The following is a 19954-nucleotide window of genomic DNA, read 5'->3' on the forward strand; positions in this document are numbered from 1 at the left end:
GTTTACTTATTTGGTTAAACTATATTTTTAATACTTCAGATATATGCAGATACCGTGGGCGTCAACTTTCTTTGTTCATGTTGTAGTCACCAAGGCTTTTGACTAATAATTGAACAGCTTGTATTATGCATGCCTTTTACAAAGCAATCTGTGTGGTAATACATAAAGCCACTCATCGTTTAGATTAATAGATCTCCTTGTCAGATACCATGTGAATGATTTGAAATACTTTGGTATAAACAGAAACCAATGGAGGGATTATCTGTGAGAACTAACATTTGGGACTTTGTTGTCTGTATGCAAGCAACATTTTCAATTGTGGATGGTTAAAGTTGCAATAAATGTGCATACATGTTGGTACTGAACAGTTCATTGTGTTTTGAGGAGTCTTGTTAACCTTTTTTTGTTTTCAGATGTTTTTTGAGGAACTAATTTGGACATGGACAGGGGGTTTGTCTGCCAGTTGTACAAAAATATGTTGAGGTACAAATCTACAAATGTTAAAACCTTCAACTACTGTTTCCTTGAACTGTGGCTTTCTTAAAACAGTTACGTGCTACTTCCCGTTATTGAACCTCTTATTTCACTTTAAAAGCAAATGATCATCTAATTATAGCATGGTGTAGTGGTATTCAAACTTAAGTACAGCCACAGTGAAGAAATTGCTAAATCTGCGGAAAATGCATCTTTGTTTGTTAAGACACTTAGTCACCTAGGGTAGTTGTTATGACTACTGCTGACACTTCAGTATTGGTTGGGTCATATAATTCTTGGAAATACAAGAGTCACTACAATATGTAGGACGCTACAGTGGATTGTGCGTAACCAAATATTTATAAATGTGCCAAAGACTTCAAATTAATGTGAGAGAAAGCAAGCGAAAGGGGGAGAGAGGATAATTTAACAACAAGACATTGACTGAAAAACCTTTTGAATTCTGATGTTTCACACAGGAAAAGACACTCTCCTAAAGTTTCTTTGAGACAAGAGAGCAATATGCTAATATGGCTAAACTTAATTTCAAAGTATTGACCTTGTTGCTAAGGTTTTCACAAGACATGTAAGTGAGACTACTTTAAAGCTGTGTAAACATTGGTGCTTTAATGCCTGGACTATACACAGCATCCTTTTACTTTACTCGCTAACCTCCGTCCACCTTTGCCCCGTCTCTGTTTTGTTTGTAAGCATTTTAGATTGTTAGGCAAGGGGTTATGAACTTTCAGTGTCTTGAATCATGCCTAGCTTAGAGGTGTAAAGGGTTGAATCGGGGACAGTCTTGGCACAAAGCATATGCTCTGCTACTGGGATGGGTTTTTGCAGCAGTTTAATGGTTGAAATCAAGCATGCCGAGAGAGATCAAGTTGAAAATAAAAGTATTTCTTAGGCAGAAGAGAAGAACTAGGGATAAGTCTTGGAATATAAGACTGGGAGGGGGGGAAGGGATTTGCAAATTTAATGGAGAGTACAATATAGTCATGAAATGGCTATTGAGCCATGGCTGTTAAGCCCCGAACAGAGCATCCTACATAGACAAAGACGCTATGTTATTGTATGCTAGTTCCTTAGAGCAAATAGCAGATAATCAAATTCATGTTCTGCTAGTTGAGTGGCTTTCTATTGTTGTGAACTAAGTACTTAGCAGTAAAGTCTTGTACAAGGGCTTGCACAAATTGAAGGACCTGTGGCCACTTTTTTTTCACACAATGCTCTTTTGTGAGCAGAGAAATCTTTCTTCTCCTTTTGATCCAAGGCCCTCTTTTCCTTTATTGTACATGACGATACAGTGTATGTTTCTTATTCCTTGCTCTCTGATACTAGTTTGTTAACCCTGTATTTTGAAGATAATATACAAGAAATCATTGAAAATATGAGAGTGCAAGGATAAGATACAAATTTTGACGTGTTGTTTCTTTCTATTGTATAGTAGACCTATGCTGCCTGACTTTTTTCTCATAAGTAATAACATCATATCAAATGGAAACATGCATTTGTTAAGCGATGATAGTGAGACTTATGTATATCTTGTTTAGGATTGGGGTGCTTAAAACAAGCCAAAACTGTAGTGATGGTATGAACTATGTATGTGAGGGAACATGCAGTTGGCCAGTAGGACACAGTGGCTTGCTGCAAGGAGGGATGCTGTGAATGTTATGGGACCATCTGATGAATCTACACGTTTGTGGACCTAATCTCTTTAATGGAAGATTACTGTGTGAGAGATGAGTAGAATGAATATGGTATATTAAAATTGTGTTCAGCTAAAAGATGTATGTGCTGATGCTTGCACACCAGACTGGTTATTTTCTCAACAATGTACTTAATGCCACTTGACATTCTCACTTGGGGACAGAAGTGAAGTGGGGACAGATCATATGCCTATTTACTTGGAAGTTCCATTTAGTTTTAATGAGACCGAAGTGTACATAGGTTGTAGTTGAAGTCTTAGGCTAATAAAAAGGATGGGAATTCTCTCTGAGGTGATGGTCCCTAAATACATATCTACAGTTTTTTTGGAGGGGGCAGGGGGAAGGTCATGTTAACTTGACAATGAGTACTAAGAACATTCTTCGTTGGTCCTAACTAATATTTTAGAGGAGAAATGAAATTAGGCAATGCGATTTAGTGGCATAGCTAAGGCGGGTGCAGGGGGTACCTTCTGTCTCTCCCTATGGCAGAGTGGCAGTTTTCTTCCATCTCTTCTTGGGGGGTGGCAGCCCTTACCTGGCTCCAACCCACCGTTGATCCCATATGGCTCCAAATGGAGCCATTTCTGGGACCAGGGCCATGCATGTGTGGGGGTAACAGTGCAGGTGTGGGGAGTGACACAATGACATAGACGAACAGGCCTTGCTGAGGGAGAATCAGCATGGCTTCTGTAAGGGTAAGTCTTGCCTCACGAACCTTATAGAATTCTTTGAAAAGGTCAACAGGCATGTGGATGTGGGAGAACCCGTAGACATTATATATCTGGACTTTCAGAAGGCGTTCGACATGGTCCCTTACCAAAGGCTACTGAAAAAACTCCACAGTCAGGGAATTAGAGGACAGGTCCTCTCATAGATTGAGAACTGGTTGAGGACCAGGAAACAGAGAGCGGTTGTCAATGGGCAATTTTCACAATGGAGAGAAGTGAAAAGCGGTGTGCCCCAAGGATCTGTCCTGGGACTGGTGCTTTTCAACCTGTTCATAAACGACCTGGAGAAAGGGTTGAGCAGTGAGGTGGCCAAGTTTGCAGACGTCACTAAACTTTTCCGAGTGGTGAAGACCAGAAGTGATTGTGAGGAGCTCCAGAAGGATCTCTCCAGACTGGCAGAATGGGCAGCAAAATGGCAGATGCGCTTCAGTGTCAGTAAGTGTAAGGTCATGCACATTGGGGCAAAAAATCAAAACTTCACATACAGGCTGATGGGTTCTGAGCTGTCTGACAGATCAGGAGAGAGATCTTGGGGTGGTGGTGGACAGGTCGATGAAAGTGTCGACCCAATGTGTGGCGACAGTGAAGAAGGCCGATTCTATGCTTGGGATCATTAGAAAAGGTATTGAGAACAAAACAGCTAATATTATAATGCCGTTGTACAAATCGATGGTAAGGTCACACCTGGAGTATTGTGTCCAGTTCTGGTCGCCGCATCTCAAAAAAGACATAGTGGAAATGGAAAAGGTGCAAAAGAGAGCGACTAAGATGATTGCTAGGCTGGGGCACCTTCCTTATGAGGAAAGGCTACGGCGTTTGGGCCTCTTCAGCCTAGAAAAGAGGCAGCTGAGGGGGGACATGATTGAGACATACAGAATTATGCATGGGATGGACAGAGTGGATAGAGAAATGCTCTTTACACTCTCACATAACACCAGAACCAGGGGACATCCACTAAAATTGAGTGTTGGGAGAGTTAGGACAGACAAAAGAAAATATTTCTTTACTCAGCGTGTGGTTGATCTGTGGGACTCCTTGCCACAGGATGTGGTGATTGTTTCTGGCCTGGACACCTTTAAAAGGGGATTGGACAAGTTTCTGGAGGAAAAATCCATTATGGGTTACAAGCCATGATGTGTATGTGCAACCTCCAGATTTTAGAAATGGGCTATGTCAGAATGCCAGATGCAAGGGAGGGCACCAGGATGAGGTCTCTTGTTATCTGGTGTGCTCCCTGGGGCATTTGGTGGGCTGCTGTGAGATACAGGAAGCTGGACTAGATGGGCCTATGGCCTGATCCAGTGGGGCTGTTCTTATGTTCTTATGAGATTGTCATAGCATCACTTGGCCCCAGGAATCAGTCAGCCTGGCTACTTTACTGATGGGATTTAACATTTGCAATTGATTGTGAGTGGAAAAGAAAAGGAAAAGGTCATTTAAAAACTATCTTTTAATTTGAGCCGATATCCCACTTCCATCATGGCACTTTGAATGATAGGTCCTTTTCAGCGCTGTTTCTGACCTAAGCTAATCACCTGTTCTTAATACAACAAGATGTGAAGGGTATTAAAACATGATTGCTACCTGATATGGCAATGGGCAGCCCAATGCTATCTAAATCCCTGTGTGACTATGCAGTGGTGCTAGCGCACCTTCTGCTGTATACTGCAGGGGATTTTATGCTGCTGGAGGTCTCCCCTTGTCCTGGGGTAAACCCCAGCAGCTGCTATGTGTCCACTCAGATTTGTGCTGGTGCAAGTCCGTGTTGTCCTTGGAAGGCAGATCAGGCCAAGGAAGGGGATTTGGCATGCACCGCTGCTGCTGATCCTGCCCCCTCTTGGACCTGATCCCCCCTTCCTTCCCACCTCGTTCTGCCCTGCCCCGTTCAACCACCTTCCTCCAATCCCCTGCACGGGCTTACTTGCTCTGTCTTGTCTTTTGCGGATCTGCAGGCTAACAGGAGGCCATTCCCGCCTTCCCACTAAAGGGCCTGCAGTGTGTGTTGGTGAAGGCTGCTTTGCAACTGCCATAAATCAGCTTTGCCAGCACAGTGTTAGTTAACACTAGCAGGGAAGGGAGATAGGATTGATCAGATAACTTCATTGTAGAAAAACTTAACAGCTGCTTTTTTTTGTAATGATATTATAATGGGAAACAAGATTTTGTTCTGCTGATCTATTCGCATTTTTCTTTGGAGTTCTTGTCTATAATAAACATCTAGCAACACTAAATACAGCCTTTGCTCTATTTCTTCCTACAGTAAAACTTGACTCATGAGTTTTTCCCCCTTTGGCCAAGCTGTACAAGTATCACTGGTACTTTTTATAGGATTTGTGCAGTCAGTATTTGTATTTGTTTTATAGCAATCTTTTTTTCCCTAGTAGGTGATTCATGCTCAGAAAGTGCATTACAGATCATCACTACATCTGGCTGCAATGTAGATTTTCCCAGTGGTATCCAACTTGTGTCTGAAGATGTACACAGAATGAACTTGGCTAAGGGAGTCTCAATGTCTTTGCCATCATCACCTTTGCTGCCCCGTCATGCCTACTTGATGCAGTCAAGAGCAAGCAAAAAGTCCCCAGGTAATTTAAAACAGTCTTTCAATTTTTGCTCTATGATACTTGTAGTTTCCAAATGACTGTTAACCTACACATTTCCTTTTAGAAGTCAAATTCTATAGCTGTGGTTCAGTTGCTGTCATTGTTCTGATTTCCTAGTTATCTTGTTGCCTGTGTTGCAGATAAAATGGCTTATATGAATTATCTCCAGATTTTAGCAGTCATCATGTGGATGGCTTGCCTATGTACCTGAAATAGCACCTGAATGATTAGTTTGTATATGTTGTGGTAGAAGAGGGTAGCTGTACATATGCGCCTATATAGAATGTGCGAGAAGTGGAAGTAGTGTGTTTTTTAATTTTTATCTTTCTCTCTCATATATAATTTATTCTCCCCCCTCCCCCCATAAGACAGTTGAGTGCAGTATTTGGCTCATCCCTCTAGGTTCTGATTTTGCACACATTGTTCTGATTTTGTCAAACATTGTAAAGCATCATTTTTTTCAATGTATTGAACCCTTTGATGTTTGTTTCTACATTTGGAAGAAAGGGGAAGTTTTTCATTCTGAAAATGATTTCTGAAGAGCTTTCTTGCACATTTAGGTTGACAAGTAGATGTAATATAATATGGAAAGGAAAAGATTGGTATTCAAGTTTTTTATAACATCTCTTGAAAGTTTTTGTTTTGTAGCAACAAGGAAATGTCAGTGTACATAGCTTACTAAATAAGGTGTAGCTACTGGTCTCCCTTTTATCAGCATACTGAAGTCATTCCAGCATCACTTTGATACCATCTGACCTCAGGGCTTAAGCATTTGATGAAGTTAGCCAGGTTTCTGAGATCTGTTCTTGGTTTTTCCCAATGATTTTTCACTAGCAAAGTACTAATGATATTACAAGTTTATCTTATCAGTAAAATGAAGTATCTTGGTTTTCTAACTCTGTAAGCATAGAGAGGAGTGTGCATAAAAGATACATTAGGCAACTTATTCCTAAATTGTGTGTGTTTAATTTTTCACATTTAATTTTTCAGTTCACGACAAGCACTTAGGCAGCATGCAAGCCTATCCAAGGCATTTAAAAATGCATGAACATTGTCAGATCAGTGTGATATAATGGCTGGAATATTAGATTTTGAATATGGGAGACCTGGATTGAAATACTTGCTTGACCATGACATTTATTGCATTACTCTTACTAGTCTCCCTCTCAGTTGCTGTGAGGATAAAATGGAGAGGAACACACTGTATATGCTACCTAACTCTGGAGTAAGGCTAGGGTAAAAATGAAAGAAGCAAAAACGATCATTTTAAAATATCTTGCACTAGTGCTTGAATTCATGGTATAGTTAACTTTAATTTATGTAGTCTGTACCAAAAAGCATTTTTCTCCCCAGATTTTTTTTTTTCAATTTTTATACTGCCCTTCCTCCGCAGAGCTCAGGGCGGTTTACACAGCATTCACCTCCTTTTGTCCTTTTGTACAGCAACCCTGTGAGGTAGGTGAGGCTGAGAGAAAGTGACTGGCCCAAGGTCATCCAGGAAGCTTCATGGCTAAGGCGGGATTAAAACCTGGATCTTCCAGGTCTAAATCCACCTCCCAAACCACTACACCACCCTGGCTCTTAACAAATATAATTTGTAGATTATATTTCTTCTTACACTATTAATAACATTTCACTTCCAGATTTTTTTTGTGTTTTTCAGTAAGTCCTTTTGTCTCATACTGTTCACACTTAAACCAGAGAATCAACTGACATTGTTTAGCAGGACTGGGTAATTTTGCATAGATCACCCTATATAAAGGGCTTTCATTTATCTGACTTCTGTTGAGTGACCCACTTATGCTAGCTCTGTCTAGATCCTAAAGAAATCCATCTTCCTTTTTGAAACATAGTGGTGAAAGGACAAGAAAGCAATGAGGAGTCTGTGTGTCTGTGCACGTGCGCATATGTTTCTGACAAGGAACAGAATCTCCTGTCCTTACTGTTGGTCTCTGTTCCTAATTCTAAAATATTTATGGATATGTCCTTTGTACCACAGTCTGTGTCAATGTGGAGAGGTCCATGTAGGCACTGTAGTTACATAGCATTCATTTTCTGATAGCAGTCATAAACACAGTTCGTGACACCGAAACTTTAACTATTGAGTCTTTCAGTGGTCTTAAATATGTTCTTATTTCCTTTTGTCAACCAATAACCATTTTTGCTGGGTGCATAACTCAAATACATCAAGACTTACTCTTTCAGTCCCCTGCATTGGGAAGTATTTATTCACACAGGAAGTTTAAATGTGGACTTTCTTTGTTTCAACCATGCTTTAAGATATATACATTTTTCATCCCTTGCATTGTCCACGTAATATGTTCTTTTGCTGGTTTCAAATTCTGAATGGTAGTTGCCTCAGGCATTTGCTATTGGTATTTTATTTATGCATGCTGTCTAGTTGATAAGTTTCGATTCTGCAGCCATGTGTTGTCTCTGTGAATATAAAGAAGCGTGAATACTTGTTTAAACATTGGTATTCTCCTCCTGAGTAAAAAAAAAGTGAAAAATATCAGATATGCCTTCTGCTGTTAAGGAGAAGAAAAGAATAGTAGCCTAGTCTCCCCTCTCCCTCCTGGTTGTACAGGGTGCAGCTACACTGATGGAGTACATGGTGCATCCAGTGGTGGAGTGGGTGACCTATGGGTCATTTTGGACCCACTATGTGAAACCACTTGGCCAGTTAAGAAAATAAGAAGAGCACTACTGGATCAGGCCAAAGGTCTGTGATGGACTTTTCCTCCAGAAATCTGTCCAATCCCCTTTTAAAGGCATCCAGGCCAGATGTCATCACTACATCCTGTGGCAAGGAGTTAAGAACATAAGAAGAGCCCCACTGGATCAGGCCAAGGGCTCATCTAGTCTAGCTTCCTATATCTCACAGTGGCCCACCAAATGCTTCAAGGAGCACAAAAAACAACAGACACAACCTGTGTCCTGGTGCACTCCCCTGCATCTGGCAATTAGAGGCAACTTGCCTCTAAAACCAAGAGCTTACACATATCTGCTATGACTTGTAACCCATAATGAACTTTTCCTCCAGAAATTTGTCCAACCCCTCTTAAAGGCATCCAGGCAAGATGCCGTCACTACATCATGTGGCAAGGAGTTCCACAAACTAATTACATGCTGGGTAAAGAAATATTTTCTTCTGTCAGTCCTAATTCTCCCAACTCTCAATTCTCATGGATGTCCCCTGGTTCTAGTGTTATGTGAGAGGGAAAAGAGCATCTCTCTCTCTACTTTGTCCATCCCCTGCATGATTTTGTATGTCTCAATCATGTCCCCCCTCAGGTGCCTCTTTTCTAGACTGAAGAGGCCCAATCGCTGTAGCCTTTCCTCATAGGGAAGGTGCCCCAGCCCAGTAATCATTTTGGTTGCTCTCTCTTGCACCTTTTCCATCTCTGGGATATCCTTTTTGAGATATGGCAGTCAGAACTGGACGCAGTACTCCAGGTGTGGCCTCACCATGGATTTGTACAATGGCACTATAATTTTAGTTTTATTTTAAATACCTTTTCTAATGATCCCAAGCATAGAATTAGCCTTCTTCATCGCTGCCGCACATTGGGTTGACACTTTCATTGAGCTGTTCACTAGCACCCCAAGATCTCTCCTGATCTGTCATAGACAGCTCAGAACCCATTAGCCTGTATGTGAAGTTTTGATTTTTTACCCCAAGGTTACATTGAAACTCATGTGCCATTTTGCTGCTCATTCTCCCAGTTTGGAAAGATCCTTCTGAGAACTCTTCACTATCTCTTCTGATCTTTACCACTCAGAAAAGTCTAGTGTCATCCACCTTGCTGCTCAACCCTGTCGCCAGGTCATTTATGAACAGGTTGAAAAGCACCGGTCCCAGGACCGATGCTGAGGCACATTGCTTTTCACCTTTCTCTGCTTTGAAAATTGCCCGTTGACACCCATTCTCTGTTTCCTTGTCCTCAACCAGTTCCTAATCTATGAGAGGATTTGCCCTCTTATTCCCTGACTGTGAAGTTTTTTCAGCAGCCTTTGGTGAGGGACTGTGTCAAATGCCTTTTGAAAATCCAGATATATAATAATCATGGATTCTCCTGCATCTACATGCCTGTATTTGAATTCTTTCAGAGAATTCTAAAAGGTTCTTGAGCACGACTTTCCCTTACAGAACCCATGCTGGTTATCTCTCAGCAAGGCTTGTTTGTCTGTGTGTTAAGATTTTATCTTTAATGAGACATTCCACCATCTCACCTGAAACAGATGTTAGGCTGACCAACCTGTAGTTTCCTGGATCCCCTCTCCTTTCTTTTTTTAAAGATCAGCGTGACATTTGCTATCCTCCATCCTCTGGACCAGGGGTGCCCAAACCCCGGCCCTGGGGCCGCATGCGGCCCTCGAGGCCTCTCAGTGCGGCCCTCAGGGAGCCCCCAGTCTCCAATGATCCTCTGGCCCTCCAGAGATTTGTTGGAGCCCGCACTAGTCCCACACAACTGGTCTCAGCATGAGGGCGACTGTTTGACCTCTCGCGTGAGCTGTGGGATGAGGGCTTTCTCCACTGCTTGCTGTTTCACCTCTGTGATGCTTTGTGCAAGGCCTTTTATAGGCCTTGAGCTATTGCAAGACCTTCATTCATTCATAAAAGTTCCATCTCCAATATATTCATTTAAGTAAATGTATTCAAATTTTAAATGTAAATTAATTCTTTTTTTCCCCAGCCCCCGACACAGTGTTAGAAAGATAATGTGGCCCTCCTGCCAAAAACTTTGGACACCCCTGCTCTGGACCATGGCCATTTTAAGGGACAAGTTGCATATTTTAGTCAAAAGATCAGCAACCGTTCTTCAGTTCCTTAATAATTCTAGGGTGGATGCCATCTGGGCCTGGTGACTTATTGATCTTTGTCAATTAGGTCTGAAATGTTTTCTCTTTTAACCTCTGTGACTTAATTCCTTAGTCAGGAGGTGCTGTTTGGGCAGCGGTATCTGCCTGAGGTCTTCTGCCATGAAGACAGATGCAAATAACTCATTTAATTTCTCTGTCATCTGCAAGTCCCATTTTATCTCCCCTTTTCCTCTCTCACCTTCCAGAAGGCCAACCGCTTCTCTGGCGAGTTTCCTACTTCTAACATATTTGAAGAAGCTTTTATTATTCCCCTTAATGTTGTTGGCCATATGCTCCTCATTGTCTATCTTGGCCTCCCAAAACAACTTTTGCATTTTTACATTTCTTTTGCCAGATTTTGTGTTCCTTTTTATTCTCCTCATTAGAGCAAGATTTCCATTTATGGAAGGAAGCTTCCTTGCCCTTTACATCCTCTCTAACTTTGCTCCTTAGCCAGGCGGGCACCCTGCTGGACTTAGTCGAGCTCTTCTTTCTTTACAGTGTACACTTCCGCTGGCCCTCTTTTACTGTTGTTTTAAATGGCCTCCATGTGCACTGGTGAGATTGGACTCTTTTTACTTTCCCTTTTAACTTCTTCCTAACTAGTTTCTTCATTTGGGGGAAGTCCGTCGTTTGGAAGTCAAGGGTTTTTGTGTCAGATGTGCTTGGTGCACATCTCCCCTGAAATGCATGGCAAAACAGATTGCAGCATGGTCACTGTTCCCTAACAGTTCAGTAACATTTACATCTCTAATCAGATCCTGAGTACCACACAATATTAAATGCAGAGTCATCTCTCCTCTGGTGGGCTCCATGACTAGCTGCTCTAAGGCACAGTTATCTAGCAAGTCAAGAAATCTGGTCTCTTTCATTACAAGAGCACAAATTGACTCAGTCAATATGAGGACAATTGAAATACCCTACGATTACAACCCTGTCTCTCCTCGATGCCTCCCCGATCTGTTTCCTCATTTTAAGGTCAAGTTTTTGGTCCAGAGCAGGGGTGTCCAAAATTTTTGGCAGGAGGGCCACATCATCTCTCTGACACTGTGTCGGGGGCTGGAGAAAAAAATAATTAATTTACATTTAAAATTTGAATAAATTTACATACGTTATTTATATGTAAATGAATATATTAAAGATGAACTTATACGAATGAATGAAGGTCTTGCAATAGCTCAAGGCCTACAAAAGGCCTTGCACAAAGCAAGGCTGGTCTTTCCTTTGCTGCCGCTACTGTCAAGCAGTCGCCCTCATGCTGAGAGCAGTTGAGCAGTATGAGTTGCTCAACTCATGAGTATGCAGTTGAGCAGTATGTAAATTTGAATAAATTTACATACATTTACATAAATGAATATATTAGAGATGGAACTTATATGAATGAATGAAGGCTCAAGGCCTATAAAAGTTCTTATACAAAGCAAAACCGACCTTTTCTTCACTGTTACTGCTGCATCACAGACAAGAAACAGCGAGCAGTGGAGGGAGCCCTCATTCACAGCTCATGCAAGAGGTCAAACTGTCACCCTCACACTGAGAGCAGTTGCATTGGGACAGCAAGGGCTCCATCAAGTCTCCGGAGGACCAGAGGCACATTGGAGACTGGGAGCTACCTGCAAGCCGGATTGGGAGTCCTCAAGGGCCGCAAGTGGCCCCGGGCCAGGGTTTGGGCACCCCTGGTCCAGAGAATGATAGCTCCACTATTACAATGCTCCTCAAAACTGGTAATACAGGCCTACAAAATTGAGGGTCAGAAAAGTTTTTCCCAAACTTTATGTTGGTTTGACATGAACTTGGGGTGCCGATTCCAAAAATGGCATCCGTTTTGCCCTATTACGTCTAGTTTTCAAGATATAGTATAGCCTCATTAGTGAATGGTTCAAGCAGCTTCCTCATGAGGAAGCCATGGGGTAGGCTTCCTCATGAGGAAGCTGCTTGAACCATTGACTAAAGAGACTATGCCGTGTCTCCAAAACTAGATGTGATAGGGCAAAACGGATGCCATTTTTGGAATCGGCACCCCAAATATACCCAGGAATTGGTGTAACGTTTAAGGAAGCAAAATGTGTGTTGGCCTGTGTAATTTAACCCACTGTGATTCTATGGTGAACTTGTCTTCATCTCTGCTGGATTTTAACCCTTCTTTAACATAGATGGCTACCCCATCTTCAACATGCCCCTCCCTGTCCCTCCAATAGAGCTTCTAGCATGGGATTGCAATATCCCACTGATTCTCCTCATTCCACCAGGTTTCCTTTATACCTACTGTATCAGTGTTTTCCCTAGCCACCAAACATTTCAGTTCCCCCGTCTTTGCTTGGAGACTTGAGGCATTAGCACTTGTATAAGGAGTCCTCTGAGATGGGCTGCTTTTTTGCTCCTTTATCCCTACAGCCTCTTATTTTGTTGGACCGGCTATCACTTCCCATCATGCTTCTGCTTCCAATTCCTATTCTTTCACTACGTTGTTGTTCTCAAATCTCCCTATTATCATCTCATAGGGATGAGGAGTTCCAAACCCGATGCCACATGGCCCCTATCGGCTTTCTCCCAGGTTTCAGTTTAAAGCTGCTCTGCCGCCTTTTTAAAGATAAGCACCAGCAGTCTGGTTCCATTATTGGTTTGAGTGAAGCCCATCTCTCTTGTACAGGTCCAGCCTGCCTCAAAAAGTTCCCTAGTACCTAACAAATCTAAACCCCTTCTCCCAACACCACCATTTCATCCACGCATTGAGACCCCTGAGCTCCTGAGTTCCGTCTGCCTAGCTGGTCCTGCGCGTGTAACAGGTAGCACTTCTGAGAATGCTACCTCCTGGGCTCCTGGCTTTAAGCTCCCTACTTAGCAGCCCAAATTTGGCCTCTGGGACTTCCCAGCTACATTTCCCCATGTCGTTGGGCCAACATGCACCACGAAAGCTATCTTCTTCCTAGCATTCTCTGCCAACCTATCTAGATGAAATGTGATGTCTGCAATCTTTGCAAAAGGCTGGCAAATAATTATGTGGTCCTCACATCCATCACGAACCCTCCTCTCTGTTTCTGACAATTGAATCACCCACTACAAGAAGCACCCAACCCCCCTCCTTATATGGGCCCGTCCTATGAAGAAGAATCCCCCGGGGGCTCATTTCCCTCCTGTCCAGAATGACATCCTCCAGCCCTGAGACTTCCTACCCCGGCAGCCAGGGAGCTGCCCGCCTGAGGACACGATAAAGCCTGCACATCCCTGGAAGTCTCACCGTTGTCCCTCTCTGCCTGCCCCTACTTCTCCAGGTTGCCACCAGGGGTTCAAGGGAGCAGACCCCGATCCCTGTGTCCCTAGAGCTCCTTGCACCAAGGAAACACCCATGACTTATGCCCCAGAGGCATATAGTCATACATGTGACACTCGGCGCAAAACATTGGATAGCTCCCGCTGCTGCCTGTCTGACTGCATAATTTTGTGTTTTTGTTTTTTTGCTTAGGGATTTAAGAAAGGTTACTGCCCCTCTTCTCAAGGAAAATGTAAGGCAGTGACTGGGGCCCTGGCTTCCTTGCCCTGCTGCTGAACTTGCGCAGATGCTTAACTCACTCTGTTTTAACTTGGCACTTTGTTCCATTGTTCCAAGGAGGCCATGTGCCACTTCCTCTTAGCAAGCCCCTCCCACTGCCCTCTTGGCTGTTTGAAAAGGGCTGGCCTTCCCAGATAAGATCTCCAAAGATCAGGGAATGATAACTGAGTACTGGCCCAGGAACTGGAAACAATAGCCCTGGGAACTGACTACTGCCCTGGGAACTGCAGAAGCCAGTTGATGGGATTACCCAATTGCAAACTCCTTAATGGGGTACCTGAATTTGCAAATTCCTAAAAGGTTAGCTTATTATGCTAAATTTGCTGGCTGCCCTTTCTAAATTCCTGCCTTCTTAATTCAGTCCTCTTTTGCTGGACTGTATTTAACCCCAAGCCAGTCTTAACTTTGAATTTAAATTGAACTAACTTTAGGGTTTTTGAACTTGGCAGAACATACACACTAAGGTGAAAACCCTGTTTAAGGTAAAACTTTAAGATAAAAGTAGAAGACTTGTTTTCCTCTTTTTTCCTTCTCTGTTTTGTTCATTTTCCAGGTGCCTCTGCCTCCGGCTTTTACTCCCAAGTAGTACTCTCTAGCACTTATTTGAATTGCCCTCACCTAGCTCCTGGGCCCTAATTACTGGACCTTCAGAATTTCCTCCTCAGGATGGATTAAGTACTAACTTTAGGTAAAAACTAAATTTAAAAGTATATTTAAGGTTAGAGAAATGAGACAAAGGTTAGACAAATGAGAGAGTACACTTACCTCCTCCTCCTCTTCTTCCCTCTCCTCACAAAGATACTTAACTTGCTCTGTCTTACCTTGGGACTTTGTCCCAGGAGGCACTTAGTTCCCAGGAGGCCACTGGAAGCTTTGTGCAGTTATGTAAATGGTGTAAGCCTGAGGAGAGAAAGGGGGCAGATTGGGAAGTGGAGAATAGGATCTGATAAGCACTTTTGCTGTTGAGACCCACCCCATTTTGCCCTGTGCTCTCCCCACCCTGAACCTCCCCACCTACGAACTGCCCCCTCTGCCAACATACTTGGGTGACTCTCCCAAGTCACACTGACTCTCCCATAGCACACTGGAGATGTTGACCTTTTGTGCCAGCAGACTCGAAGAACTGATCTCGCCAAAGGTCCATAGGATTGGGCATTAAGTGTGTCTTCATATATAAATGGGTGGGTATACTTTATCATAAAGAGGAGAGGGTGAATGGGGAAGGAGAAGGATGGGAAGAGCTGGCCTAAGGATTGAGATCATGAGAGGCATGGAGGAGAGTGGAAGAGTGAGGGAGGGTGAATTACCAAGGGATGTTAATTTTCGGGGGGGGGGGGCGGGTTGTGGAAGGTGAAGCAAAGACTTTTTCTTTGCTGTCTTCTTGTCTCTTGAATTAAAAGTATGAAAGTTCAAATATGCAGTATAAAGTATGCAGAAATGGTATTTTCTGAGATGAAAGAGCTTCCCTATACTTAGTTAATACCTATATTTTAGTGTCCCACTTGAATTAGGTGTGGTTGTGGAAAAATGTCTTGGCCTTTGAAAAGAAGGCCTTGTCAACAAGAATTCATAGCTGTGTTGAAATTGGATCACAACACCCTTGGGTTGCCAGTATTGACAAGCCTAACTAATATTAAATGCTCTTTGTGATGCTTGTGCCAAATACAGTGTATTGGACTTTATTTCAGTGGACTTCAAAGTCAGTAGAATCCAGTTTTTTAACTAAAATTAAAGTCTCCTATTAAATAAGTTTTCAAAAGACAACAATTTATCACTACTTTCCTTTTTAATTTCATTGTAAAATCAGTTTTTTTCTTCAAGTGAATAATAGATTTTTCTCTTTCAATTTGCATGTATTTGGAGGGAATACTATCTTTTCTGTTTTGTATATTTATGAAATTGTTTTGGGTTTATACGGGCATGTTCAGGGTAACACAGAATTGTTCATGATTGAGAGTAATGTTAAGGATGAATTCTGTTTTAACCAGAGTTGAAACTAATCCTTGCAAGCCTTCTGGATTCTGAATCAGTAATGATGTCTTAAGAAATGGACCGCTTTGTGTCTATAATGTCAGTAAAAGGAAGCACTTTAGGATGTATTTGTGAATAAGCTTTTGTGCTTTTCTTCTGGCCAGTTCCTTCTGCTATAAAAATGTATGCAATGTTGTGGGCATGATGAGAGAAGAGAGGCCACTTTATGGCTTGGAAGATGATGCGGTGTTCATTCCTCTTCCTCTCATCTCACAAGTGTAAGATGAAAATATTTTAGTTTATTGTTGTCTGTTGCAATCAAACAGGATGAAGGAAATCCAGGCCACATAATGGGCAGAACCTTCTGCAAATTCTTCACCCAGCATTAAGGTTTCCATGTGTTAACCGTCTTTTAGTCAATTAGGGACAATCAATGTGCATGTATTTAGTTGGGGGTATTTTGAATGGGGATGTAGGAACCTCTGAATATTGCTGGATTTTCTGTAGTACGATCTTGGATATACGTAATTATGGCTCATTATGACTATTCACTCGGAAGTGACATTGATTCCCTGACTCTGTAGTGTGGTGAGTTTTAACTGTTCTATTCTTTAGTGATTTATAATATTTATATCCTTTTGTTCTGGTGCAAGGTCTTCAGGTCATAATCCAAAATAGAACAATATGAGAGCAAATGCATATTTTAAACAGATACTGTAAAATAGAATCTGGAGCAGCTGAATAGGTATGAAGCAAAAAGATTATGCTCACCAACATCTTGGAAAATAAAATGTTTTTATTTGCTTTGCACTTACAAGATAAGGAGCATAGGCACCCCTCCCCCCCCCAAAAAGAATAAGTTTGTCTCTTGGAATATCTCTAGGGCACCACAGAAGAATCCTTATTTCCAGTAGCCACCCACCTTGCCTGAAAAGGTGGTAGCACCCAGAGCAAGGCCTCAGATGATATTTGCATTGCTGTTAATGTGGCTTGGCTAGACTGCAGGGATCTCTGGAAAGTATTTTGGAAACATCAAACCATGCACAGGTCTCTGTGTTATGTGGAATCAAGTACCTGCCACAGAAATTAGAATCTTGAGAACACAAGCTGTCAGTTGTCCTTTAGAAAAGATTTCTAATTCTCATGTTATAGAAAAGTATGAAAGTCTCTTCTCTGTCTCTGCCAAAAGTGCATGTGCATTTCAAAGTGCATTAATTATAATTTGGAAATCCCCCCTTGCCCCACTTTCAGTTAACGCACCTTACCAATGTTCAGAATTTACGTTTTTCCTGTTTTAAAAGAGCAGTGCTTCTATCCAACTATTGTGAGAGCCTGTACCTTCTCCCCATTTGCTAGCCAATAATGTCCTGCAAATAACTACTGTTTATACAGGGAGTAACTTTCTAATTCACTTCTGAATTAGTGTGTGTTTAAAAAAAAATTATTAAAATGCACATGGAAGGCTTTTTTAAACAAACTTATTTTGTCTGCCCTATTTTGTCTTTATGGTAATTGGCTTAACTAATAGGAGTTTGTTGTAGTAACACTTTTCTTTGCCTTTTAGGGTGACTAGGTTACACCTGTTCTCTGCTTATAGTGCATTCCATTGTGGATGAAATGAGCCAATTCATTTTGGGTTGGGGGAAGGAGTCAGTGACTGTGGAGGATTTAGTACAGTTGGGTCCTTTAATTTTCCTATAAGTCAGAAATCCTTTACTATGTTCATTAGTCTGTTATTTTCATTCCTCCAGAGCTGCATTTTTGTTATTCTTGACTATCCCATGAAAGTATAATATATGGAGCTGTTTTTGAGTTAGAGGTGTGTTTGTACATGCCCTTGAGAATGTAAGCAACTACTATTTTTTTAAACTAGCTGAAGGAAAAGGTGACCTCAGGACTTGGTTTCCTCTGTTTCTGCAACTCTGACAAATATTTCAGGGGAAGCTTTTCATCTTCAAATGACCAAATGGAGACTCTGTTGTTCCAAAATTGTCATTTTACTGTTTCTTGTTTATTAATATGACCCTGATTTAAAATGGTTACCCATTATTGTTCCAGTTTACTGTATCCAATTAAACTATTGCTTGCAGAAAAGAGACTAGAATAATGGTCTTTTGAAGAATGTGGTTTTTGCTTATACGGAATGCATTTTAGAGTTGCTTTTATTCCAAACAGACCTTACTGCTACTTTTAGTTACAGTACATTCAGATTAATACTGAAATAGCACCCTCTGCTGGTATTTTATAATTAATCTTTACGTTTTAGATTCATAAAACACCTCAGTCCTTCCTGATTTCATTTTCTGGCTACAGTATACACTATATCTGTACATTGTAAAATAAAAAATGTACACAGAATATAACAGTGCTGTTTTGCTGATCTCTGTCTTGTATGAAAATTGGTAACCGTTAAAGTGCATGCCAAACTAGGATAAACTTCAGCATGGTTTGCAAGCCAAATTCCTCTCTGGATACACTCTTAGTATATCTAGTACAGTACTCAGCGACTGACATTGTGTTACAGTGCCCATTCAAAGATCTCTTAACAAAAATTACTTACTTTTTAACCTCTTTTAATCACCCTATGATAACTTGTAGTGTATGCTTTTGGTTGAAGTGGGGACTGTTTCTGCATTAATAATTGTGAAACGTATTTAACATGGAGTGTGAAGGTATGACCTAGTATATGTGATATGAATGGTCTCAGCTGAGTTACTGTTTTGGAATGTATTGAGAAACAGAGGAGCACTCCTCTTTTAGAAATTTATCTGCTTGAAAACTTAAGATGTGCACATGTAAATCTGCTGGAAGCTGGTGAAACATGAGCTTATCTATTACCTATCCCAAAATAACACTCCTTAATTTTCCTTTTATCTTTGAATTTGTTTATAAAATCAAAGGGTAAACCAAGGGTAAACCAATAATTTAAATGTTGGGAAACAAATGCCTTGTACTTTTCCTGCCTTGTGCATTAACTTGAAGAAACTGACCAATATGAGCAATAATAATATGTAGGAGGAGGGTGAAAGGGATCAAGGCCAAAGTGTGCCAGAGAGTGCCTGTATTCAGGGTGGAAGTCTACTCCTTTCTATAGTCCCATCACGCCTAAAATTGAGTGAAGCTTGAATTGATAGTAGTCTCTTTGCTTGTGCTCTGAATATAGGAGGGTGATAGTGTTGGGGACCCACTTTTTAGAATGATAATCTGTCTGGGACACATTGGAAGTGATGTCATTAACCTGAAAGTTATGTCATGGCAGAAGCGACAACAGGAAGTACTTTCCTGCAAATGCAGCAAGCACTGAAATTGCCCATGGCAAGCACTGAGATTGTGTCATTTTCCCTAGATAGGCAGCTATAAAAAATTAAATAAATTGCAAGAAGTAATTAAAGTAAAACAAATAATTAAATAAGGGGAGATGAGAAGGGGAAGCCAGCCACCAAGTTAACTTTCTCTGTAACCTGCCTGCAAGAACCTCAACCCCCCACCAAAAAAACATAATAAGATTGTGCACCCTACCCAATGCCCAGTTCAATTTACGTTCTTATATTTAAGCCATTTCTGCCCAACATTGCATATATGCAACAGGGATCAAATGTGTATACCTGTGGGTTGGGCAGAAATGGGTTAAGCCAGTTCAGTGTGATTTGGGACAAAATCATTTTTAAACCCAACATGTTTTTTGTTTGGACTGGATTGATGTCAAGACTATTCTGCCAAATACCCCTGAGAAATTTGTGATCTGAATAGGGCAAGGCTTTGATGTCTGGGCCTAAACATGAACCTGAAAGCAATGTATGTATATATCTATCTGTATCCCTCTGTGACTCCATGTGACCAATCAAAATGTATGAAAAATGCTGAGTCATAGTGAGAAAGTACCTGTAATACAAGTCAATGTAAAGGTTTGGACTAGTGCACTATGGGAGATAATGTAATCAGTCATGAGACTATGATGTAATGTGATGAGGTAATCTATGAGGTTGGAGATCTCCACTGGGATTGGTGCACAGCACTATATAAGCAAGGCAGGTACAGTCCACCTGCGAGGGT

At 41.5% G+C, this 19954-nt stretch overlaps 1 protein-coding gene across 3 annotated transcripts in view; it reads left to right on the forward strand.

The window, feature by feature from the left end:
- Positions 1 to 19954, forward strand: part of TANC1 (tetratricopeptide repeat, ankyrin repeat and coiled-coil containing 1) — a 180548-nt gene that overhangs the window by 67023 nt on the left and 93571 nt on the right. Inside the window, exon 4 of one of the 3 annotated variants that reach the window (XM_066612033.1) lies at positions 5296 to 5499. The exons of 1 other annotated variant lie outside the window; for it this stretch is intronic. In XM_066612033.1, coding sequence (XP_066468130.1) covers positions 5296 to 5499 — 204 coding nt within the window. The remainder of the gene's footprint in view (positions 1 to 5295; positions 5500 to 19954) is intronic. One more of the 3 variants, XM_066612034.1, reaches the window with a different exon arrangement.

This window comes from Tiliqua scincoides, chromosome 1, assembly GCF_035046505.1.
Source record: "Tiliqua scincoides isolate rTilSci1 chromosome 1, rTilSci1.hap2, whole genome shotgun sequence".
In the NCBI taxonomy this organism is placed as follows: Eukaryota; Metazoa; Chordata; class Lepidosauria; order Squamata; family Scincidae; genus Tiliqua; species Tiliqua scincoides.